We start from the raw sequence: 25,562 nt of genomic DNA, 5'->3' as shown, positions 1-25,562 counted from the left end.
CAAGATTTTACTTTTTGTATAAAAAGAATATGTAATTTTTTTTTTTAAATAAAATGTAAGGTTTCGTGCTTATTATCCCCTTTCCAGCTTCATCAAATCCTGTATTAAATATCACCTATTGGTATATGAATAAACATACACATCATACAAATATTGTGTAGTGCACTTAAATGCATTGGTTTGAAAATCAGAAACTTGTAATATCTATAATTAGACTATTTCAAAAATGCTTTGCAGTCAATGAACAAAGTTTCCTTCAAGCTCTTTTATCTTTTTTTCGAAAAAAGAAGGCCCTTTAATCTTCTTAGTGACGACCAGCTTAAATAGAAAAAACGTATATCATAGAGTTATGCTTTATAGCAAACTTATTTTCAAAAATTGTAGCTGATATTTTTTTTTTTTGGGGGGCGGGGGGGGGGATTTTTAAATTTTTATATAATATTGATATAAAATGAATGAGACACCTAAATAAACCATGAAATTCAAATTATCGAATACAACTTAGAAATTATATAACTGTAGGAACTAAGATGAGAATAAGGATTGAAACCAAATGAAGGACCTCAAATAGAGATGGATGAGGCGGCAAGAAGCATGCGTATTATATTTTTTATTTAGTTTGTGCAGATCCATTATATGCTTTGTCCTTATTGCCGATGTTAGTTTTTTCATCAAATGATGAGTTCAAAACCATCCACATACTCTTCCTCTCAAATTAGTGTTGTAGCATCACATACATCAATTATACTATAGCATAAATAAATATAATAAAAATACAATCACAAATATGTTATTGGTTGATGACTCCAAATGCTTGATCGCTTTGATGGCATTATAATCATTTCTTTCTTTGAACACGTTGCATGTAGCCGTATAATTTTGTTGTAACCTGATGTCAAACATGTGATAAACATGATGCTTTCATGAAGCACATGATCATGAATAGCATGTAGCGGCGTGACTTGTCCATTTATATTTAAGTAGCATTTAACATATGCGTCTAGCATAAAAATGGGTCTAATTAAATTAAATAGATCAAGCAGAACTTAAACAAATTAAATAATTTTTAAATAAATTAAGCAGATTCTAAATAGGTTAAATAGGCCGAGATACAATATAGTCTTATTATTAACCGGGTCAAACTGGTAAAGACTCTAATCATGAACCTTGCTCATTTAATAAATATTTTGATCCAATCAATTTGTTTTTTACGAGTTGAATCCAGATTGGATTAGAGTTAGGTCATAAATTATTGCGATTACGGTTGTAATTTTTTAAAATATTTTTATAACATGATGACTGCAAATAAATACATGTGGCTGGTGCTTGCACGACAGTCCAAGTGGAAGAGCTAGCTCTTTTAAATGAAATTTCTGATGGATGGAAAAATCCAACCAAGAATCATAAACGACTCGTTCCCTACTCCAAATAAACTTTTGAAAGGAAAGGTTGCTCAACTCCCCTCTTGACCCAGCATCTTTTCAAGTCTTTAATTAAGGGAAAACACCATAACTGGAAGCATATATAGTACACAAATGAATCCTAGGAGCGGTTGAAGCTCTAAACTCACCATAATAGTTATAAATTTAAAGTGAAAGAAACTCATCAAGCGGGCACAGGGTTGAGCAGTGGACCTTCATCAATCAATATATCAATCAAAAAAATAGTATACATAGTCCACCCAAGGACCGACTAAAATATTGCATATTTGTCTGTGCAGGTCTTCGACATGCACGGCAGGTGCTGCAGGCCAGTTCGATCATTCTGGAGGACGATTCATCCACGGTTATCGGATGGATTCGGAGGAAGCCGAGAGGTGAGAGCACGGACCACCCCCCTGATCTGGGACATAGAAATGATGATGAGGGATGTGGTGGCCTTCCAAGCTAAGCATGTATTTAGAGAAGCTAACGGAATGGCCGATTGGGTGGCTGCCTACGCGGCCCACCACTCAGGGTACACCTTCTGGTCAGAGGAGGAGGAGCAGTCACAGGCACTCCGCGAGCTTGTATTTTATGATTTTATTGGGTGTATTCGTGCACGCATTGAATAAAGAACCCACCAAAGTAAATAAAAATAAAAATACTACATATCTTTTATCAAAAACTATAGACTCCATCAAAGCTTTTTTGACCATCCAAGGACCTAACATATGTGAAACTTGAATTATTTTACACATCAAGTAATCCCTCATCTGATCATGATCTATGCATTGTTTCTCTTTGTTCTTCTTGCAGCCTTCTTAGGAGGGGAGGTGGAGTCCCCATTCATTGCTTTACACCCCTTATCCTAGATGAATGTCTGTTGGGTGCTTGAAGTTGAAAACAGCCCATGGGCTCCTTGGGCTGAAGGCCAGGGCTTGCATCCACATGAAGGAAGGATTGCATGGTTCTACAGTTTAGGGTTTTGTGATGGGGGTGGCTGCTAGGGTTCTACGTGGAGATGGCCTCAAGAGCATCGGTTGGGTTGGGGAAACGAGGTGAGATTTAAGAGCTTAAATTGGGTCCGAGCGCTTTTGTAGGCATAGAATGCGGGTCAAACAAGAATAGCCGTGCCATTTTCTTACAAGATACGCATCAATAGCTATTTTTTAAACAAAAGAAACCACCCCCTGCGACCAAGTTAGGCTCATCTTGCTTTGCCATCACTTTCTTCTTATTATTATATATTTATCACCCACCTTGTAAGACGATGGAAACGAAGTGTACAATAAACTCCTTGGCAAGCCCAACGAGAACCTCGGCTCAGCTCAGCTTAGCTCAGCTTGGACGAGATTAACCATTTCTCAAGTCCATGCGTGGTTCTTGTGAGGATAATATAATTGGAAGTAGGCATCGGAAATGCTCTGCCTTGCAAGATACTTTACAATATACAGTACGATAATATTATCTGAGAACTTGTTAAATTATCAAACCAGTGTGCTTAGAATCTCAGTTCAAACCTGCTGGTCTCTTTTAGGAACATACCACCTAACTAAAATCTAATTCAAACTTCAGACCCTGACCGTAATTAAAATCCTATACGTAAGCGATCTATTTCATGCCGGACCAACTTCAAACCTATATATGTGCCTAGTGTTGGGGTAGGTTGTTTAATGCCATAGAGGACCTTGTTGTGGCCTCCGTTTCAACACCATGGGCACTACTCTCAAGGAAAAAAAACAGCAAGACCGGATTAAGCAACTGGAGTTAAGATCTTCTTAGAGTTAAAAGAGAAAAACAAAAATATACTGTTCGAGTAATTTATGTTTGGTAGCTAGACTGAATACCTGTTTTCGTGCGGAAAGAAAAGAACAATGTCTATTGATGGACTGAAGAAAAGCTGCAATTTTTGTCCTTGCATTGGAGATTTGATGGATGGATACGAATTCTGACATCAGCTCTAAGAGGCAGAAATGCTGTTAGAAGATACACAGCATGGAGCATATCTAGTGGCCAGTCAATTGAGAAGTAAAGCCATGATTCTTAATTTCTAACATTAACAGTTCACAGCTCTAAATGTTACAATCACTATCAGTGACAGCACACTTAGAAACAGCCGACTCAACTGCCTAAAAAGTGTAACCATGAACTTGGTTCCATTGATGCATATGTAAATGCCTTTCTTTTTGATGGAAAGGTCTGCATGCATTATATTGACTATGTTTACTAGATGTCAGATGATTTTAGCATTTCATAGGTAGATCAAAATTATCTTTGCTATTCATATCTGTTACTGATAAAGTTGGTTTATTTATCCAAAGTAAAAAGCTGATTTTAGTATCATGAACATTGAGCTACTCATTTACATTTAGTCATGTTTAATCAGTTACTGGGCATTTTCTTATGATCAGCCAGGCAAGTTCTTCCAAAGGAAAAAAGAAAAAGAACAGAAAAAAACAATGCAAGCTCCCAATCAAAATTCACTCTGATATAGACATCAAGCTTGCCCATAAAGCAGCATTGAAAAAGAAAGATGATTTTGTTGGGTAATGGTTTCTGTTTAACATAGCACGCTAAGCAACAATTTAAATTGCACTCAGTGTGATATATTCGATGTTCTTTAAAATGGTTAGCACTTGATAGAAAACATCTTAGGTTTAAGTGCTGCCCCACGTAATTTGATGTCCCATTAGTCATTCTTTTCTTTTTTTTTGAACGGATAAGCCACTGTCATGATGGTCCCATAATGACAGCGTCCAACTATGATCTGACAACCACTCAACTATCTAATTTGCTCTCGTATCATTTTACACATCATGAGAATTTTGTTTCGTGCTGTGTATTCCTTGCATGATTAAGATATCAATGCTCTATTCTTTGATATAGACATCAAACTACCACCACTTTAACTTAGCTTGGCCATAAACATCTGATATTTGAATTAGTTTGCATCAATTAACTATGTCTGATTTGTTACTAAGTACTTAAGGAAAATTTCTCTATCCACATTCTGGTGACAAGCAAGGGTGGGTTTTAAAGTTGGCTAAATGGAAAGATCCAAACAAGAGGCAAAGAGATCTTTTAGGGCTCCCTATTGAAGATCCCTGACAAGCCAAACCCTTGGTTTGATATCTTAGAAAAGTCAACATCTGGAGGGATTCCACGTGAGCAACCGGTGCTAGAGCTGGCATTCTCTGCCAAAAGAAAAAAAAAATGGAACTCTAACACCCCTTCTCTCTCTCTCTCTCTCTATCTCTCTCTCTCTCTCTAAACCATCAATTATTCTCTGTCTCTCTCCCTTTTCTGCAATCTTCATCAACTATAGGGGATCCATTACTGAACAATAACAGCCAAATACATACCATTATTTCGTTATTTCTTCATATCTTTCTATCTTTTTCTTTCTTCGAAGCTTCCTCTTTTGTGGCCCTGTGATGGTAGCCTAGGCCCACTTTCCCCTAAATATACCTTGCCTTTCAAGTACTCCTTTCTTTCTTCATATTCCATCTCTCTCTCTCTCTCTCTCTCTCTCTCTCTCTCTCTCCATTGTCAAGGAGCATGCCTGAATGTCCACAGCAAGGTAAGGAGCAGAGAGAAAGAATCTTCTCCAGAAATAAGAAGAGTCCAAACCCTAAGTCTATGATCTACTTTACGGGTATTTTTTCCTCCTATTTCTTGAGCTTGGAAACCGCAGACTCGACCTTGATCAATCTTTCTCAAACAAACACCACAGACCCCATCCCTATAGCTTTACTATCTAGAAGGGAGACCAGAAAATCTAACCAGTATCAAATTTTGTTTATGGGTGTCATAAGATAGACCAAAACCCTAACCCTAATTCCCTTTTCCCATGACATCCTCTAACTTTTGTTTTCCCTTTCTTGGTTGCACCACAGGGAGAGGGCTGATGAAGTAGGCAAGAATATCAAGAGAGAACCCGATGTTCCCGATCGCATGGCACGCCGTCACCTGCTAGGTCCGGTGGGAAACTTAAACACCATCACTCCATGCGCCGCTTGCAAGCTCTTGAGGCGGCGATGCGCCCAAGAATGCCCTTTCTCTCCTTATTTCTCCCCTCATGAGCCCCAAAAGTTTGCTTCAGTTCATAAAGTCTTTGGTGCAAGCAACGTCTCCAAGATGCTAATGGTAAGAATCGCCTACTCTCCCTCGCATCCATTAAATTCCTTGGTATTTATCTTGCTGGTTCTTATAATTAGGAGGTTCCCGAGAGCCAGCGGGCCGACGCGGCCAACAGCCTTGTCTATGAAGCGAATGTGAGGCTGAGGGACCCTGTCTATGGGTGCATGGGGGCGATCTCGGCGTTACAACAGCAGGTTCAGGCCTTGGAGGCTGAGCTCGCAGCGGTGAGAGCTGAGATATTGAAGTACAAGTACAGGTCTGCTGGTGCTACCGTCCTCCCCACATCTCATGCTGCTGCCCTTCTAGCCTCCTCCGGGGAGGTCTCATTTGGTGCATCGCTGCCGCCCATCACAACTCCAACAGCCCCTCCTGCAGCTCCTGCTTCGTCTTCCTCCTCTATGTACACCGCTGCATCGAGCTCCACCGACTATAGCTCCACCACAAACGAAAATGTCCCATACTTCGGCTAAAGACTTCGATTTTATTTAGTCACGAACCATCCGGAATAAACGAAGAAGGAAATATTGGTTGGCTCGAGGACTGCCTTTTGGATCTCAGACTTGGTTGATGGTTGGAAGCTCATGCTCATCTCCTAGAACTTGTTAAACTATGCCTCTGATTATCTCCCATGCCGCAGCTTTCTTCCAGTGTTTCTCTTTCTTTTCTTTTTCTCTTTTCCCACACTAGAATGAGATCTTTCCATCTCTCATGGTTCATGGACATAATTTTGGAGTCTTTGCATCTTATTCCACATCTGAGCCATTGTTAGTAAATTATAGTTAGGCCTTGAGATAACTTTCTTCATGAAAAAGGGAAATCCATAATTTTTAGGCCATATAAAATATTTTGTGCCTGCAGTTGATTTCAGTATTTTCCCTAAATTACTGAAGCACAATTCTAATCTTCTGTAAATGAAAAATAGAGGCGGGCCGGTGGTCTCCTTGCACGCGCGTGCGATCTAGTTGACTGAACTGGGTCTGGGTTTCCTCACATGTTTGTCCGTGCCCCCGAGACCTCAAACTTCTCAGCATTAAAGGAGAGGGGACAGAAGGTACGACTGATTTGATTCTCCCAACGTAGGCCAGAAGCTTCTCAGGATTCGGGCATGGGTTCGTCATCCCCTTGGGGATTTGCGCGCAATGCCAACCCTTGAGAAATTGAGTGGCAAAGAGAAGGGCTAGACAAACCTACCACCCTCAAACTTTGCCATGATAGAGTCCATCTTTCTCCGATTGTTTTCGCATTACAATACTAGTTCTGCTTGATACCGTTGTAACATCTTTCTAGAAATCGAGAAAAAATTATCTCGTATCTAAATCTTGTTTAGAACTGTTCATGCATTCTGTAACGTGGCGAACATAGATATTTTCTACGTGCGGAGGAAGCGTGTAGAAATTGCTACCATAGCACGAAATTTGCAGGTCCCTTTTTCCCTTTTTAGAGCCATCTCATGCTGCAGTCAGTGCCGGCCCGAGCGTTAGGCGACCGAGGCGGTCGCCTAAGGCCTCAGGCCAATGGAGGGCCTCCGGGAGGCGTGACCAAAAGGAAGCAAAGGCCCCATGTGAAAACAGGAACAGGAGCTTCCCCCTTGATGGAAGGCTACGAGTCTTCCCCCTTGATGGAAGGGAGGTGGAGAGTTTCCTGGCCTGCAGAGAGGCAATTTGGGAAGTTGGGGACAGTAGTTTTGTTTTGGGTGGAGAGAGAGAGAGGAGGAGGAGGGATTTGGTTGGCTTGATACACGCCTGAAGCCACTCTTATCTTTCATCCCTTCTCTTTTTTGGTTTTAGTCTTGGTTTTCCTTCCCTCACATTACTCCTGATCCAGCTGGGCCATCGGGAAGAAAGATAGAGGGATTGGAGATGGACTTCTTGAGTTCTTGGAGGGTGGAGATTCTTTTAATTTTCTCCTCTGGGTTTCTTCTCCCCTCTTGGGTGGTAGAGAGAGAAAAGGAGGGAGGGGGTTGAATGGCTGCTGTGCTGTGATGTTGCAGTTGCTGCTTGGGTACTCACTTGAAGGGGAGATGGTGGGACGGGACTTTTATTAATTAGATGGAGTGAATTTTCCATAATGCCCCTACTTTTTCTTATAGAGAGGCTTCTTTCTGGACAAATTCTTTTCTTTACCTTGACCATGAAGTGCCACGGGATGACCTTTTCTTATCCTGCTCTTGCTTGACATGGTAAACAGTATTGCCCAGGATTATCTCAATTATTTAATCAGTTTTATGGTCCGGCAATTACATTTCTGTGTTTCCATTCAAAAATTATATTAAACTGAAAAAACTTTTTGTCTACTTTTGTTAGATTCATGTATCTTTGTTGAAATAGTGTACTTGATAGCTATCTATTTTCATATTATTTTTTTAAATATTTTATATTTATTAAAAAAATTTATTATTAAAAAAAAGGCCTCATTCATTGGATTCGCCTTAGGCCCCCAAATGTATCGGGCCGCCCCTGGCTGCAGTACATGGTTGCATGCAATAAAACAAGTGATGCACCAGGTGACACCAAACATAGGTGGAAGCAAATATAGTGGGTATACGTCGTCTTGCATCACATTGTATATTTTCTTTAAAAAAAAGAAAGAAATGGTCTTTGTTTTATTGGTTGGTCCAAGAACTTGTCAGCTAGTTGTATTACTAAAGCTAGATAGTTTCTTAGCGTGTGGAGTTCTACTTTGATCGCTATGGGGATGGTGAAGGAGAAGACGTCGGACGCATTATAATTTTTTTTTTCTTTTGATAAGGAGCTGCATGGCTTTGCTCTCATCCATTTTGGTTTATATGCTGTTTAATTATACATGAGAAGGAGCTCGCAGTAGCTCCCATGAATGTGATAGGATTAGGTCTTCCATTGTGGTTGCTTGAAATGGTTTTGCATCATAGCTTGTCATTAATTACTCAACTCCAAATACTTAATGGTGTATAAAATGAATGGTCTAGCATGAAAAACAATATAATAATAGTCCATCCGCTTCTCCAATATCTCGAGATGTGACAAGGCAAATCTGGAAATACTTCTAAATATCATAGATACTTGTTGAGATTATAGCGCGCAGATCTCTATGTTCACCTTATCAGAGTTAGAGAATATTATAGAAGAACGTTTGAAGAGCATCATGTTTATGTTTTCACTTGCGTTTTTCCTTTCTCAAATGCCAGATTAAGGAATGCAATGCTAAGGTGAAGCCAGCCTCTTGCCTATCAAGAAAACAAAAGGACCCCTTCAAAGGGAATTTTTCAGAGATATTCACTTTATTACTTTATTTATAGCAAAAGTGTTTTTTTTTTATTGCACGAATGATCTATTTTGGATTTTTCTAGACCACTATGTGGCTACCAGCAAATGAATGCTCACGTTTACCCTACAAATATTTGCTTGCTAGTAATGGATGCACACATTTATATGTTGGTATACAAATAAAAAAATAAAAATCTTATAGTTACCATGACAGCAAGAGTTTTAATGGTAAAGTACAACAAAAAATTGAGTTGGGCACAAAGAAAATGGAGTGTGTTTTTTCTCTTCTCCCCTTGGTGAGGATATTTATCACCAAATAAATTTAAATCCAGGACATCTCTCAGGTACTGCGAGGGATGTCAACCATTGTTATAATATTCTCCGAAAGATTCCTGAATTACTCTCAGTTTTTTCTTTGAATTATTCCCCAAAAATAAATATTGATCTAGAACCATTCCATTATTCTCGAATCGCATACAAATTCTATGATTTATTCACAAATTATTCTCGACTAATGTAAAAAATTTTTACGTGTCACAGATTATTATATTATTGCTATAGACAATCTTTTTCCCATTATTAATTTGTACTTTTGTCTCTTCTATACTTAGTTTTAAGTAAATAAGTTTATAAATATTTTAAAATACTTTTTAAAAATTTTGTTCTTTTTTCTAATTTCTTGTTGTCTATTTTTTAAAAAAAATTGGATAAACTTTTAATTATTTCAATTTTCTGAATTATTATATCTAGCTGAATTGTTCCCAAACCTATAATTTGTGACTATGATAGCAGCCGTAAGCTCCTGGTTGGTGGATGGTTTTGATATTTGTGACCTCAACAGAAATTATTTAAAACCAAACGCTCATCAAAGTACTGCCAACCTGACAGTGTCACAAGTTGGATTATTGGTTATGTTATAATTAATTGGTTCTTTGTTGAATGAAGTTGATGAGCTTCATTTCACGTCTCGTCTACTCATTCGATAACCCTCCCAGGACATGGCCGCTCACAGACTGGAGGCTGGCGTTATTTAATAAAACTTCTTCGTGCAGCATTTTTGTACAGCTTTGATTAGAACTTTGGACGTAACATGCACAAGTTTAATGTCCGCACGTAGGGTTTCAAACAAATCCGGGAGTCCGTCGATTCTAAGGGAAGACGAATTGATCCTTCAAATACACTACAAGGGTCTATTTATAATCTTAGTGGGTGCATATTTTATTTTCGAAGGGGTATGTATGTAAGAGCTAGGTGAAGCATAAAGTGATGTGGAAAGAAAAATTGATCTGTTCTTTTTCTATCTTCTAGTTGGCTACAGTGAAGTGTCAACGTGCAAGCTGGATGGAGCTCATCAGCATGATTTGTGAGGAGTAGCTACACCTACATATAAGCACTTTTTTTTTTTTAATGAAACATCTAAGCACATATTTGGTGCACAGCATATTCACATCATCAATACTACAAAACATAAGCATGTGTATTTTTATGCAGTTTGCGTCCATTAATCCGCGATCTCCAAATGTAACAAATTAAATGCAATGAATGATGTACAGAGTTATGGTATATTTATAAGCCGATTGGAACACTACAGTCGACATTATTTCTTTTCTTTTTTTTTTTTTGTTTTGAGAGGTGAAGCAACATGATTTCTTAATCATAGATGCGTCATAGTTTTGCGGTTCAAAAATGTCCTTCCACGATTTGGGTGGCCATGCCGCTTTTTTTTTTCTTTTTTGTTGGGGTCAAAACGGCATCTCATTTTTAATAAATTAAATTTGAGTACATTCTAGCACATGTCGACACACGTACAGAGAACAGGAAGAATGAAGAAAAATAAAATAGAGAGGAGAAAAAAAAAGAAAATTACGTTCCATGGAGGACAAAAAATAACATGATTTCCACATACTTCCATGCCTTCTCTCTCTCTCTCGGCTAATTTGTTGAATGTAGAATATCCGCTAACTAGCTCACATATATATATGGGGTACAATTTTTTCACATCAACAAATTTTACATGTATGAGTGATGTTAATTAATATGTTGTGTCAACGTATGACATGTACCAAATCTTGAAATAGGACCAACTTGATAAGTTGATCTAGAAAAATCTTTAGTCTTGGTGTGGGCCACTTTGGCAACTATAGGTAGGATTGGATAAGGTTTGGGAACAAGATCCGCCACGTTAAAAAGTCGAATCACGAGCCAAACTTTTAGAGGCCATAATTTGATCATATAATGTTCGATTGAGATTTTTTTTTTATTATTTGGTAACTGTTTTAAATCTATGACGTAATGTCCCATCTTTTAGGGGCGATGCCCCTAGCGTTCAAACCTAAATTCTATCATTTGGGCTTTGAAACATGTCGATTAAATCGGTTTTTTTTAGGTGAGACTTTGATCGAACGTATCTTCCAATTTAAGAAGAATTAGATAGAGTGATAAAAAGCAGAGTTAATTTAAAAATTAAAATGTACATCCTGAAGAATTTTGGCTTTTTAAAATTTATTTCTATTAGTCAATACTATTTTAGAAAAGAGTTCGATTAGAACTAGAAAGAAAATTTTGATTTGAATTGTGCAAGAATGGATCTTGTCATTATAAATAGAGGTTGTGTACCTCGGTTTTAGATTATCATGAAGAAAAAGGGATTTAAACCTTACTTTTGTAATTCTTCTATATTTTTCTAATATTTTTTTGAAAAATTTGAGTTGAATGAGTTGAAAAAAAAAATTTCTCTCCACAGCCGGATCATAAGCTATTTGTAAAAATCGAACCCATTGGTTACCTTGTTAAAATCCCTTTATGCCCAAGATATTGCATCACTTCCCTCATTTAACAATAGTAACATCTCCATTATATATTTTTTAATTATATTTCACAACTCAATTACATAATTATCCCACTAACCAACTTGAGAGAATTAGGCATCCTTGAAGAATTCCTATGCCATTGTTGAATTGGACATATACAAGGGGGATAAGTTAAGGAGACTTGGAGGAAAATTGAAGACGGACAACCCTAGACTGTTATCAACATAGGATGGTGATTGACTAGGTTCCCTAGTGCTGCAACATTCATGTGTTTTTATTAATGAAGATTTGTTTTGAGAGAAGATTAGGCGAGCCTAATCAATTTAATTAAATAAATGAAGGAATAACTAATGGAGAATTTGCAGTTACGTGGATTTATGGCCAAAGTGCTAGTTGACTATAAGAATCAGATACTTCTTCATTTTTTTCTTTCTTTTTTAATTTCTTTTCTGTTGTGGAAGAAAAGTATATTAACCATATGGTTTCATATGCTTGAATAATTATATCATAAGATTCATGTATCAAAACACTTGAATTTGCATCAATTCATGCTCCACCTAATACCAAACCCAACCTCAAGCGGATTCCAACTTTTGAATTGAATGAACTATAATGGCTAAAGTAACAAACAACTGTAACATTTAATACTTGTGGAAGAAATAAATAAGAGAGCAATATCATCGGAATAAGAAATTTCTAAAGGTTACTCGGTTAAATTCATCATCCAGTTCATTTTACCTTTTCTCAGCAAACAAGTGGTCCACCCTGATTATCTTTAGCAAGCCCGCGGCCCAATTGGGTCAAACGAATAAAGGACTAATGGGCCACGACCAATCCGCCCAGTCTATAAGTGGACTTCAAAACACCCAAATACTCATCCACGTCTTTCTTCTAAGTGATAAGGGGCGAATGTTTCCACCTAGGGGTGCAATTGATCCGAGCCGAGTCAGCCAAGTAGCTTGACTCAATTTAAAATACTTGGGCTCAAAACTCAGCTCAAGATTGATCGAGCCTTGATGTTCAAGCCTGAACTCGATCCGGTAAAAAAAAGAAGAAGCAAAACTCGAGATCAATTCGATTCAACTTGAATAACAATTAAGTTGGACTCGAATTTGAATTCAACCTTAATCATAATTTTAAAAAAAATAATTAAAATAAAATATAACATAATATTATATTTTAAAAAATTTAATTAATATTATGTATTAATAATATAATAATACATATATGTGTATATGTATATATACACACATACATATGCATATATACATACATACTTTTGTATGTATGTATTTTGCTAGCCAAAGTATTTTGCTACTTAAACTCAAAAAACTGCCCAAGCTAGTCAGAACTTCCACCTAGTCAGTATGGCTCAAGACATCAGACTCATTCAACCAGCCTAATCATGTTTTTTTTATATATGTCATCATATTACCAATAATGAGATGCATTTTCTTTTGGGCTAATACTTGACTGGTCTGCAACAGATAATATCAACTAAAAAAAGGGTAGTTCGGCATTTGGGGAAGAAAGTAGAGCTAGAAGACACCTTTAAATCAAAGAAACAAATAGGCAAAATAAAACAATTACTTTAGTTAATGTCCATCACATAGCAACCCAGAAAAAAAAAGGCAAAACAAGAACGGAAACCACATCTGGAAACAGGGAAGGAGACTCTCAGGATAACATGTAGACACACTTCACCACTACCGTGTCCTCGGATTGTATCCTAGTCAAAAACCATGACGTTTATTACTGTTACGTAGAAAAGCCCATGCTCTCCCCTTAATTAATCTTCCTGCAGTTCTTCCTGATCTCCCCTTGGGACCCTGTGAGAGGGCTGATGTCTCCCATCTTGATCATCGCTGCGACGAAGTCAGAGCTGAACTTGCTCGGATTGGTGCTGTAAGTGCTGACCAGAGAGTCTGTGGAGCCTTTGTTGAATAGTTGTTGGTCAGAGTGGAGCAAGCCTTTCTGGTTGACAAGGTTCTTGAAGTAATCGTTGTCGAAGCTGGTTGGAGTCTGGAGATCTAGAGGTGCCAAGTTGTTGTCCCCATTGCCGGAGGTGCTCGGGCAATTCGACCGCCGTGTTTTAGCGAATGAACTGTCGATGTTGGTGTCGTTGTATATGCGAGCCCTGAAGGATGTGCACCTTGCTTGCCCAATCGTATGCGCACCTATTTAAGATAACTAATTCAGAACAATAATACAAAGGAAATACATAATTTTTTTTTTTTTTGGAACTTCAAATTTTAATCCAAAATTATTGGATATAATTGTTTAGTTCTCGATCTTCCTGAGATTTCAACAAAAAAAAAAACGAAAAATTATGAAACAATTATGAAAAAATTAAGAAAGAAAGAGATTTCTTAATAAAAGCCGAATGGTAAAAAAAAAAAAAACAATTTTGAAAAAAAAATTATAGCTATTCCAGAAAGAGTAGAAATAAATTTTATGATTACTTTTTTTCTCTCTTTCTAGCATAATTTCTTACAACTTGAACGCCAGAGTGCAAAAGTAATGGTTGAAGAAAATGGTTGATTTATGTCTCAATCAGCTGTCCACCAGCTCTTTTGACATTGAGTCACAATGCAATTTTTTTTTCTTTTTTTTATGCGATGAAATATGGAACTGCAGCAAAATAAGACTGTTTCTGGGGCAGAGGAAGTAACAGAGGGCCACCCAATCACAAGCACAACCTTCGTCAAAGAATACGATGTAAGAAGTGGACAAGGGGAAAAAGAGAAAACGCAAAGGACAAGACAAGAAACTCCATGCATGCTACGTGGCTGCAGTTGTGTATCTATGTGGACTTGGTCGAGGGCCATACCAGAGAGCGCAACCATTTCGTTTGCGGAGAGACCCTGAGCCGAGAACTTAGAGATGAGATTGCTGAGGCTTGAGGTTGGAGGGGGGATGTTATTGTTGGCCCCAGAGAGGCTTGCTGTCCTTGCGTCCCTTCTCCCCAGCTTCACATTCCAATTAGGCCCACCAAGCTGCACACCATCCATCATATACAATTAGGAATATAAGCTAGAATCAACCATTCCAAGAAGCAGAGCATGGCAAGGTTGCGCCGAAGGCATCCAAGCTTACTCACAAGGACCACAGAGTCCCTTGCAGAGATCGCCAAGATGTCGGCACACGATACGACCCCTGGGCATGCCTTCTCTACCGCAGCCTTTATCTTGTCGATGACATCGAAGCCCCTGGCGGAGTTCCGGTTCGGGTTTGCGGTCTTCTCACCGGTGAAGCTCGAGGTGTCATCTAGGAGCAATGACCCATCGCACCCCTATAACAAGCATGCAAGGTTGTTATTCGTGAATGCAAAGAGTGCAGCTTAATTACAAGCTAAATTGAGTTAGAGATCATTCAAGTACATTGACAAAGCAGTCATGGAAGAAGAGGCGAAGGATCGAGGCACCCATCCGCTTCTCGCTTGAGATAGCGGATTGGATGACCGGCTGCACTGTGGAGAAGAGATTTGGGCAGGTCTTTGAGTAAAAGTTGGTAGAGAGCTGGGCTGAGGAGCTCCCCAGGAAAAGGAGCACAAGGGCTAGTGCCAAAGAAGCCATGGTGGTGGAAGAAGCCATATCTCTGATGGTCAAGTATGTATGATGGAAGGAGACTATGTTTAATTGGCTTGTGGAGAGCATACTGGATATTGGGACATATATATAGCCATATAGGAGGGGAAGGGAGGGTTGGTTGGCTGGTGTCGAGGTTCATGGCACTATCTAGGAGCCTAATTGTGAAACTTCTGGCTACATGGGATCAAGGGGAGAAAAGGGGCATTCACATTGATATGTTTGAAAGTGCATAAATGGTCTATTTCTGAAATAAATAAATAAAACGCGGTTTGCTTGCTGTGAGGATAAAGGTTTGTCAAAAGACGGTGGCCCCTTTGTTCCTCCATTGAAGAACAAGTGTGAATCCTTTTTTCTCTGATGGAAATGTCAAAGGATCTTGAGGCCAACCTACCTAGATGATATAATTGGTTTATAGCTGGCTGTCGAAGTTTCGAATCCTCAAAGTAACTTAGAGTTAGGCTAATTTTAGCCATTTGGTGTGGATTGTATCAGCTTGGGTTGTGGAATTAAGGAAGGGTAGATTTATTCAGGAACTACCATGTGTTGAGGTCTAATTAGTAGATATTTTGAGAGCTACATGCAAGTCATGTGAATTAGGCCAAAGTATCTCACACTTTGTCAATATGAGGACAGAGTGGCTACCTTGTTTTCTTTTTCTTTTTCTTTTTGTAGATATGTGATGGTGATTCTCCTTCTGATATATGAACTCGAAAAGAACCAGAGTTCTGTTTGGCTTGCATCAAATGTATTTTGGATCTTGGTGTCAAATGAGTACTCTTTTTTTTTTTTCACTCTTTCAAAGGAAGAGAGAAATATCCACCTGCGCTATCGTCATTTAAGGTGCTGTTAATTGGATAAACCATCGAAGACTGAGTCAAGACCTCTGGCTGCTATAAGCATATGGCATAGAGATGTGACCACCAGGGAAAGCCTCAGTTCAGTATTTAATTGTCCTCCATGACCTCATAGGATTGCGAAAGAGCTTTTTTTTTTTTTTTTGAGGAGTAAGAGTCAAATAATTCAAGAATAATGAGGTTGGCATTATAAATGGCTCACTCAAGCTCATTGGACTAGAAAACAAGGCAGCACCTCAAGTCAGAGGCACAGGGTAAGGCTTGCTTATTTTTTCGAAAACGGCTTCCTCTTTTTTTTGGGAGAAATGAGGGGGGAAAATGGCTTGCTTATGAACAAGCTGAGCATGTATGACCCTCAATTTGTAATGATAAACAGTAGCTAGGCCGAGGTCAACATGGCTGAAGACAGATGAGCTCGAGCAGCGAAACTTATGTGGTTGATCTGCGCCTGGTTGATCCAAACCTCCACATCTATGGCTTGTATGCACTCCTATGCGTGTTAGAACCAAAAAATGGTCAAGAGTCAATTAGTAGTGCATGGTTAGGTATGCAGGTTGGTTTTATTTGGTACTTGCATTAGGCTCAAAGTCTTTGCACTCGATATTATTAGTTGCCATTTCCTGAAAGACTGAAACCTTGTGTCATTGAATCGTTCCTTGGTCGTTTCGGCGGCCATGTACAGCCTTAAATTCTGAGAAACCTAATCCACCAAAATGTCAAGTGGCAACCACGGGCCAGAGTGAAACATTTCGACGTAAGCCAAGGTATGGATGGGGACATGGCAATAGGACGGTTTATGTCTCGACAAGGTTAGGTAACTTCTTAACATTTAATATCAAGCAAGTCATGAAAGATTTTGCAAATCTAGAACAGCAAAAAAAGTGAGGACTCAACCAGGGACAATCATTAATGTAAAGATTAATTAGTATGCATCTGCCGACCGTTCCAATCAGATTCGAACTTCTAATATTATTGACTTGTAGATTACAAGCCACATGGCCTGCTAAGTTCTTCCCAAGATGTGGATCCCTCAAATCTCCTAATGTTGGCATAGCCTATGTTTTTGTTTTAGTCTACCTTTCACAAACAATTTTGTTTCGGAATCTAATTATTACAATCCTTTCTCTTATAATCTATGAGACTCTTGTAGGAAGGGCTTGGCTACACACTAACTTGTATCATGTAGAATAGGTATGTTGCCTTTCCAATACACAATATACATTGACATGGAGGTTCAAAAATGGGTTATGAGATCAGAGATCAATTTTGAAGGGCTAAAGGCCAACCCGAGTTGGGTTGGGTCTTTGTCATCTGATCAGAATTGGTCTACGGGGCCTCCAATTCTTTGGAATCTGAGCTCTGAGAATGGAAAATCCTAGTTGGGTCAATGCGAGCCATTGTTTCTAAGCCAACCCCAACAACCGAAATGAAAGAGACGTTTTTTTTTTTTCAAACATCTCACATCTCTTTCTAAAAAGACAAAAAGCTCATATACGCGGGTGCCAACTAGTCCATTTAGTTAAATCATTGGGCTGTGGAATTCAATAATCCAGGTTTGAATCTCGCATCCATCAAGAAAGAGGAACCTTGAATGGTTTGCTTAAGGGATGGGGGTCATATCTTTTGTGCGAGATAAGGATTCGCATAAATCCACTATTGAATCGTGCAATAGGTGCTTCGAGATCTATGCAAGCAAATGAATGAAGAGGATCTAAGTGCTTTAAGATTTAGGATGCAATCTAATGATTAACATCATGAAAGAAGGTTGTCTTAAGTACAAGTACTCCACCTTTTGCTTAAGGTTGTCTCTCGCAAGAAGATAACACCCAAGTACTTTTTTGTTTAATTATTTTTACTCTACTTTTGGCTTTTACCAAGAGAAAACGCACATTCAAATAACCACCATTATCTATTAGAAGAAAATTAGAAATGTCCCCCTTCAGCCATACAAGTACTATCTTTATGTTGTCATCTCCTTTTGAAAAATGACCACATCCCCTCAAAGCGCATTACAGCCGTACAGCACAATGGGGTTGTTCAAGCTCTATTAAGAACAGGAATGACATTTTGCTATCTTAGCACTCCCCTTGAAAGACTTGCTCAACTGGATTGGCCGGAGTAGCTAGCACTAGAAAATTCGAAGCCACACCTCAAAATATCTGCAATAAAATTCATTTCATTCACTCTTGGAAATAATTTCATAAAAAACTTTTCTCCATTTCTCCTCAAACATTTCGATAAAATTAATAGCAAAAACTTGTCAAGATAAAATCATTATCTTTATCACAAAGTAAACACATGGCACGTCAATTAGGTGTAGTTGTTATTTGGCCACCATCTCAACCATATTATTTGATTCCAACCATTGTTTCATGAAAAAAGACACTCTTCCCATGACTAAGATCAAGAGTCACATCCTTCTAGTTTATTTTAGTCTATACCTACCGTAACGAAATTACAAGACCTAATGCCATGAGCAGACCAGTCCACTAGAGGAAGCCTTAGTTGAGAGCTCCAATTATCTGATTGAGAAGAAGTCTGTCTTCAAAAACACATCATTTCATGCAGATTATCTCATGCTATGTCCATTGTTATTGCAAATAAAGTGGGGTCGACCATATCCTCATCCACCAAACATACTTATTGTGAGTTGTAGAAAGACTATTCGGTCAAAATCTACTCCACTAAAGCCATCATTTTAGGTACAGCTCAGGTTCTAGAGAAAGAGGAAGGATGGATAAAAATCTATCATGTCCAAGTCTCTGGTTGCATGTTGCGTGTCAATTGAGAGTGGGAATGGCTGCGCTTCAAAAGCCATGCTGCCCTTAATGTACGTTCTTTTCAACCTTAGATTTCGTAATCACAAGAGCTTAAAGGGCCGCCTCCTGTTAACGTACTGCTTCTCTTTAAAATATTATAGGGCTATGCTTTAGTTTATAGTCTAAATTGTCGGCTGCTACTGCTAAAATTGACTTCTATTTGGTCAAATTTGTTCATGGCATGCACGAAAAGCTTGTGAGTTTTTTCTTTTGAGGAAAGAAGAGCTTGCAGCTTGGCTCTAGATTTTCTCCAATTCACGTTGTTCAATAATCCAGTATTCCTGCATTGATTAGTTGTGGGTGATTGAATAGGTTAGGACATATAAACCATGGGTCCCATCATCTCTGTATCTGCCTGCCACTCAACACGGAGTTACTACGCATGGATGATGATGGGCTAAGTGGACTGGAAACCCCAGTTCATCACAAAACATAGAAGTATCCAAATTCTATCTTGATTATGAAATCATGCAGTTTCATGTAAACATGCAGGAGATGGATCTGGGCTAATACTAACAATTGATGTACATTTGGCACTGGTAAAACTATTAAAGGATTAGACAAAGAAGTAGATGCCGTGGTTGGTGGATAAGCCCACAGCCCACATTATAATTGCGCTTAGTGTTGGGTTTTATTCGTGCCTCTCTCATTGCCCCATAAAATTAATACCTATATTTAGATGGGGCTCGGGCTTCCCATCGTCAATTTGGCTCCGTCACACCATCATGAGCTGAACTCAGGTGTGGATCGTCAGCAACGCTGTGGCTCGAAAACTAGAATTTTACACTACATGAAGCTCAACAACCTACATAGCCAACCTCATTGTGACATAAGTCATGTACATAGATAACCGAATCTAGAAAATTGCTTGACAAGTGACAAGTCTCACACAAATTGTGAGAAAGTGCTACGCCTAATAGGCCTGCTAACCTATTACTATTCATAACGACTAACACATCGCATCAGTCGTTAATTGGACGCCACATTCTTGGGTCTTGACGGGTTTATCAAAGAGAAGTGGCGTAGTGTTGTGGCCTTCACAAATTTTCTCGAACAATGTTACATATATACGTAGATGTAATCTTGCAACCGCGTGTGAGCATGCGTACGTGCAAGCGGGCGCGTGCAACAAGACTTGTATTCTTTTAACGGAGGGAGTGCCACCAATTGTTTCATGGAATGATGGATTTGAGTACTTGACAACTTCGCTAACAAACTTAACAATGGTAGCGGAGCACCAGCCAATTAATGGTGGGCACCTTGACAGAGGGGGAGAGAGGAAATTATACAGAAGGTCGTAGTCCCACATATCCATCTTATACAGCCATTAGAAGCTTAAAAGTAATTACTGTCACACTCGCAACCCTAGAGAACTTGGGGGAGCATCCATGAGCTTCCCTTCCATCTCGACGCACAGCACCTTCCCCTCCATCGCCTCCAACGTCTCCCTCTTGTAGTTGTACTTGCTCGAAACCCAGATGAAGACCGCGAGATTGATCGCCGAGATAGCCATCAAGAATCCATAGTAGTAGTCCAAGTGGGAGTCGTTCAAGTTGTTCCCAATCCAGCTCTTCCCTCCACCTCTCCTCGTCAACTTATCAACCACGGTAACCAGTAGGCTATTCAGAAAGTTCCCGACGCCGATCCCGCTGGTGAAGAACGTCGTCCCCAAGCTCTGCATGGCCTCGGGGGACTGATCGTAGAAGAATTCGAGCAATCCGATGGCGTTGAACACGTCGCCGATCCCTAGCAAGATGTACTGAGGGAGTAGCCAGAAGATGCTCATGGGCACGATGTCTTTGGGGCCGTTGACATGGTATGATCCGATGACATGCATTCTTTCGAGCTCCACCAAGGAGGCAACCGTTATGGCGAGAACTTGGAAGCCCAACCCGATGCCGAGCCGCTGCAGGAGGGTGATGCCTCGGGGGTTCCCGGTGCGGCGCCGCATGAAGGGGACGAAGTAGCGGTCGTATATGGGCACCGAGAGGAGCATGGAAATGGTGACGAAGCTTCCGAGAGATGCGGCGGGGATCTGGAAGCCATGGCCGAGGCTTCGATCCAGGGTGGTGCCTTGCTTGACGAAGAGAGTGTTGACCTGGGCCCAGATGGTGCTGGGGATGAGGGTGGCGAGCCAGATGATGCTCATGCCGAGCACCAGCTTGGTCTCCTCCACTTGGGTCACCGTGCAGGGTCGGGGCCTTTCTTTCAGTGCTGCCTTGTCTAGAAACCTAACAAAAAAGATCACAAATTATTTAATAAAGATTAAGTGAACAGTTTTCAATAAATTAATATGATTCTGTGGTCATAGGCATGGCCCAAGTCCAGGCCCAATAAATTAGGCTTTTGTAAAGCTTGAGACAGCCGGAGCCTCGAGAGTGTGAATTGGGTTCTATACTACAGCACTCGTACTCTTTGATCTCATATCGAGGTCTGACAAAATTTTTTGACAAAGTGGTTCGATAATCAGCCTTACATGCAATTTGCCTGACACTTAGACAGCCTGGGCTTAGCTTTTTTATTTCCTCTTGGTTGTTATTTTAAAAATTCAAGACTATCAAGCAATATTCTCTATAAACATCAGGTTCTTCCTTTTTTTTTTTTTTATGTGTGCATTTTTACGAGAGAGGATTTTCATTAAAATATTCATTTTGTAGTCAGCACTTTTTTATAATAAAAACCGATGGAAAGTGCCTTAAGAATCAATCCTATTTAAAAATTTTAAATTTTGACTGGACTCCACTCAAGTTTCAAATAGTTAAATCTAGCCGCTGCTCATGGCTTCGTACCCCCACTAGTCCCCCACTAGTCGGCCATTAACGAGCACGTTGTTGTTCCCTAATAAATGTAATGTTATATAGCGCCACCAACTTACCAGTGCAACACTTGGCCGACGTGGCATAGTATTGGCTCGATTGAGGTCCGCGTTGGACCACTCATGCGGCACCACGTCAGACAAGCTGGTGAAGTTATCGGTGCTTCATAACATTTCACCTTTTTTTTCCTTAGAGGTTCAGAAAAAAAGTGATAGCTCTCCGCTGCCTACCGCAAAATCCTGCACAACTGTGAATATATACCTTTTTACACCATTCATTTCAGAGATAGCCGGCTCGTATTTATTTCAAAAATATATTTGTTCACTTTTCAGCATGATATACGGTGTATCATAAAGATTTTTAAAAAAAATGCTGCTATCCAAGATGGTACCAAAGTGCAAAAGTCACACTCATAGTTCTTTATACCTCATAAATCAAAGTCAACCATCGGTGATATATCTGTTGTGTTTAGCACATCCATTTTTTTTTTTTTGGATATCACAAACACAGAACAGTCTTAATTGTAAAAACCAGCACCTGACACGTAAACCATGGTGTAGTCATTTGGGCAGCAACTGGGTAAAGTTTCCTAAGGTTTTCTACGTGACAAAGTTAGTACATTGACGACAGCTCCTACGTGACAAAGTTAGTACATTGACAAAGTTCCAGCATACCTATCAATACCACTCTCCGTGGGTAAGTATGAAAAGCGTACCTGAAAGCTGAAGTGTGATGCAGTCGGCGCTTTCCGGTGATCATATAATGCTGCGTCTCGAGCTCGTAGAGCTCCGCTGGGTCATTGGGTAGGATAAGCCTTCGATTAGCGAAAGCAGCCGCACAAACTTTTGCTATCTCCTTCGCGGGGCTCTCAGTCTTCCTGACCTTATGCCTATAATTCGGCGTGCCCAGGTAAAAGATGATGAGGGACACCATGAGGCCTGCGGTTGGGATGCCGTAGCCGAGACCCCACCCAAGGTTTTCCTGGATGTAAACGAGGCCAAGGGTGGCCATGAGTCCCCCCGTGAAGCTACTGAACATCCACCAGTTGAAGAAGGACACCTTTAGCTTCCTCTCGTGGGGGTCGAAGTCGTCGAACTGGTCGGCGCCGAACGTCGATATGTTGGGCTTGGTCCCCCCAGCTCCAATGGCCATGACATAGAGAGACGCATAGAAGAAGGCAATCTGGGATGGCGTTGCCTTGTTGCAGATCCCACTGGTGCAAGTTGGCCTGAAAGGCTTGAGGGAAACTGCCACGGTCAAGAGGACCATGCCCTGCGGGAACAGAAGGAAGAGGGGGTGAAAGTGTTGTTGCTAAAGATGGCCCACAGACCATTAAGATAAAGCAGCACTATATGGGTCAATAGAGACATGGACTCCCCACCAAATTATCTCGCCACTACTGTCGGGGATTCCATAACTTTTGGAGCCTGGTGCCACTTGAAAAAAAGGAAAAAGAATAAATCCAAAAACGAAATTCATGAGATGCTACTTCCGAGCCTTAATTTTTTGCTACAACGTTAAAAATTTCTGGTCATGGATCTTGTTAATTCTATGTCATTAATTGGAAAAAAGGCCCATCATGCTTAACTGATGACAAGGCAACTGAGGCCGTAGCCGTGTTCGATCGGCTGGTTTTCACTATCACCAACTAGTTGGATGATGGAACGAAGGCAACCTGAGAATGGAACAATTAATAGTATTGGGTCCATCAGTCCCTTAATTCTCTTTCAAAATTTAATCAAAAGATCGTAAATTTGTGAACCAGAACTAACTCATGAAGTTTCCATCTCCAATCATGCATCATCATCTCCATCCTACCCAAGGCCCGTCCCCGACCAGAAAAATAATAATAATAATAATAATAATAATAATAATAATAATAATAATAATAATAATAATAATAAATCACTCCTCGTGATCACAATCCAACCTTCAGCAGTTGATGGTAATGAAACATACAAATTAAGTTCTTAGTGCACCACGCTTATTTCCTTGATTTGAATTCTGGTTAATTGCAATTATGACTTACCAAGACATAGATGAGAGACGAAATAGTGAAGGTCCAGAATCGGCCAAAGTAGGTATCGGCGATGTAGGCTCCGAGGATCGGAGTGATCCAAACGGAACCGGACCAGTTGTTAGCGCTCCTCACCGACGAGACCGTGTCCTCGTGTAGTTGAGTTGTCAAATAGACCACCAGATTTGAGGCTACGCCGTAGAAGGCCATCCTTTCAAACGCTTCATAGCCTGCTTGATCATTTCAACAAACAAAGTAGGTTCAATAAAGGTATTTTGGGGAAAAAGTTGCAGTAGTATCCTTGTAGCCACATAGATCCAAATCTAAAGAAGCACGACAAGGATCCATACCATTCAACACTATCCACTTAAGTAAACTCCCATGATCTCTCTCCTTACCAAACATATATGAAGGATATGGGTAGACAGAGATAAATTTTCAACTAAGATATATACATATTTCATGGAATCCAAGTGCAAGTGGCACGGTTGTATTTTCATTTATTTACTCATAAAGGAGACACGTTCCAGACAAATAATTGCAATAAAGAAAGAAACCATGATAGGATTATATTAAAAAAAATTGCTGTGATTCTAAATAACATAAGGAATACATGCAGATGGGTGCAGCTAGATATACCTACTAGGAAGGCACAAGCCCTCCACCTCCCGGTTCGAGAAGCAAGAACCGGTCTCCCACGGAGATCAACAGAGCCATCCTGTGTGTAGCCCTTGTTCTCCATTGGAGGCCGGGAGGACTCGAGACTTGGTGATGAGAAAGAGAGATGCGAGGCCGTGTCTAGGAGTTGGATGAGGGATAGCTAGGTGATATCCTTTGAGCTTCTTCTTCTTCTTCTTCAGAAGAAGAAGAAGATAGGCCACTCAAGATGGAAGCTACCTACAACTAGTGCTTTGGAGCTTGTCACTTAAATAAGCTATAGGCGTGCAACAAATCGATTGAGTTGTACGCGTTCTCTCCATTTTTTTCCTTCATTTAATTTCTTTGCTTTTTACTCACCCTTATTTTCTAAATATGCACTCCTTTAGCACTGCAGATGGTGTAGAAAGCAACAAGAAGGTATACAAGGGAACTCTTGGATAAGTGCTGTTTTGACTGCTGTTCTGGCTCTGTTTTTGACTCTTTTCGTGGTTCCCAATGACCCCTAAACCAATTGGTATAGGAGAAATAATCTAGTCCAAGCATTCGCCTTCTCACGTGCACGGGCTATGCCTTCTAGAGTCACGATCACTCGCGGGCACGTGCGGAAGAAGGTAACGTACATTAGAGCACTTACTCTCCGCGCAATCTTGGCCCGGAAATCCAAAGATTTTATTTACAAAAAAGAAAAAAAGGCCAAGATTTTTGTCGGTTTGGCGACTGCAGTTGAAAAGGATATAAAATTGCTGATAAAAATCCCACTCCAAAAAGAATCACGCTATCGGTTTGGCGTTTTCTTTAGCTTTACCGTAGATGTGATTGATAGCGTGTCAGGATAATTCTATTGGAACTGTGAAATTGGAAATAGAATTTTTCATATTATAGTGTATTAAAGGAGGCAAGGCCATGGAATATATGTCAAAAGAACAAAAAATGAGAATGCTGACTGCTGCGGGGAGGAGAGGGGCCTTGAATTTATTCCCACATCGGCTAGTAGCAGGAAGATTCCGTGCCTTAAATGGAGGTGGAAACCCTTTCCTCTCGAGGCGCCTTTTGAAGGGCAAAACCGTGAGGAGGGCTCCGGGTACGCTCGACCCCAAAGCGGACAATACCTCGGGAGGAACGCGACCCTCTTTCACTGCTAGCTTAATGTGGGCTATGCTGTTGTGCGAGGCTCCGGCCGAAGGCCGTCCCCG

The 25,562-nt window shown here is 40.0% G+C and overlaps 3 protein-coding genes across 5 annotated transcripts; 1 reads left to right on the top strand and 2 right to left on the bottom strand.

The window, feature by feature from the left end:
• Positions 1-4,635: 4,635 nt before the first annotated feature.
• LBD15 (LOB domain-containing protein 15) lies at positions 4,636-6,312 on the top strand. 2 transcript variants are annotated; one of them, XM_008784403.5, is made up of 3 exons: positions 4,636-5,001; positions 5,318-5,567; positions 5,639-6,312. In XM_008784403.5, the coding sequence occupies exons 1-3, from the start codon at positions 4,988-4,990 to the stop codon at positions 6,029-6,031; spliced, it is 657 nt and encodes a 218-aa protein (XP_008782625.1). In that variant the 5' UTR covers positions 4,636-4,987; the 3' UTR covers positions 6,032-6,312. The 2 variants fall into 2 exon arrangements, with proteins under 2 accessions (XP_008782625.1, XP_038980277.1); XM_039124349.3 differs by having other exon boundaries at positions 4,641-5,076.
• A 6,870-nt stretch (positions 6,313-13,182) lies between these two features.
• Positions 13,183-15,268, bottom strand: LOC103702105 (peroxidase 4-like). The gene is made up of 4 exons (XM_008784402.6): positions 14,994-15,268; positions 14,714-14,905; positions 14,444-14,609; positions 13,183-13,790 (listed from the first exon to the last, which is right to left on the bottom strand). The coding sequence occupies exons 1-4, from the start codon at positions 15,204-15,206 to the stop codon at positions 13,399-13,401; spliced, it is 963 nt and encodes a 320-aa protein (XP_008782624.4). The 5' UTR covers positions 15,207-15,268; the 3' UTR covers positions 13,183-13,398.
• A 4,778-nt stretch (positions 15,269-20,046) lies between these two features.
• LOC103702104 (Major facilitator superfamily protein) lies at positions 20,047-24,872 on the bottom strand. Of its 2 annotated transcripts, none has more exons than XM_008784401.6 (4): positions 24,349-24,872; positions 23,722-23,939; positions 22,408-22,964; positions 20,047-21,107 (listed from the first exon to the last, which is right to left on the bottom strand). In XM_008784401.6, exons 1-4 carry the CDS (start codon positions 24,449-24,451, stop codon positions 20,228-20,230), a joined length of 1,758 nt encoding a protein of 585 aa, XP_008782623.2. In that variant the 5' UTR covers positions 24,452-24,872; the 3' UTR covers positions 20,047-20,227. The 2 variants fall into 2 exon arrangements, with proteins under 2 accessions (XP_008782623.2, XP_088558600.2); XM_088702474.2 differs by lacking the exon at positions 24,349-24,872 and adding an exon at positions 24,060-24,246.
• Positions 24,873-25,562: the final 690 nt, after the last annotated feature.

Source organism: Phoenix dactylifera, chromosome 8 (genome assembly GCF_051530095.1).
Source record: "Phoenix dactylifera cultivar Ajwa chromosome 8, Ajwa_hap1_PhDact_Kaust_v1.1, whole genome shotgun sequence".
Lineage (NCBI taxonomy): Eukaryota > Viridiplantae > Streptophyta > Magnoliopsida > Arecales > Arecaceae > Phoenix > Phoenix dactylifera.
Note: the sequence above shows the minus strand (reverse complement) of the source record. Positions and strands in the feature narration are given on the sequence as shown.

Coding starts and splice junctions, on each gene's coding strand:
- LBD15 (XM_008784403.5), top strand. Junction 5,568..5,638: donor ACGTCTCCAAGATGCTAATG/GTAAGAATCGCC, acceptor TCTTATAATTAG/GAGGTTCCCGAGAGCCAGCG.
- LOC103702105 (XM_008784402.6), bottom strand. CDS start 15,206: ATGGCTTCTTCCACCACCATGGCTTCTTTGGCACTAGCCCTTGTGCTC. Junction 14,906..14,993: donor TCCATGACTGCTTTGTCAAT/GTACTTGAATGA, acceptor TGCTTGTTATAG/GGGTGCGATGGGTCATTGCT. Junction 14,610..14,713: donor CAAGGGACTCTGTGGTCCTT/GTGAGTAAGCTT, acceptor GATGGTGTGCAG/CTTGGTGGGCCTAATTGGAA.
- LOC103702104 (XM_008784401.6), bottom strand. CDS start 24,451: ATGGAGAACAAGGGCTACACACAGGATGGCTCTGTTGATCTCCGTGGG. Junction 23,940..24,348: donor GGCTTGTGCCTTCCTAGTAG/GTATATCTAGCT, acceptor ATGATCAAGCAG/GCTATGAAGCGTTTGAAAGG. Junction 21,108..22,407: donor CATCACACTTCAGCTTTCAG/GTACGCTTTTCA, acceptor CTTTTTTGTTAG/GTTTCTAGACAAGGCAGCAC.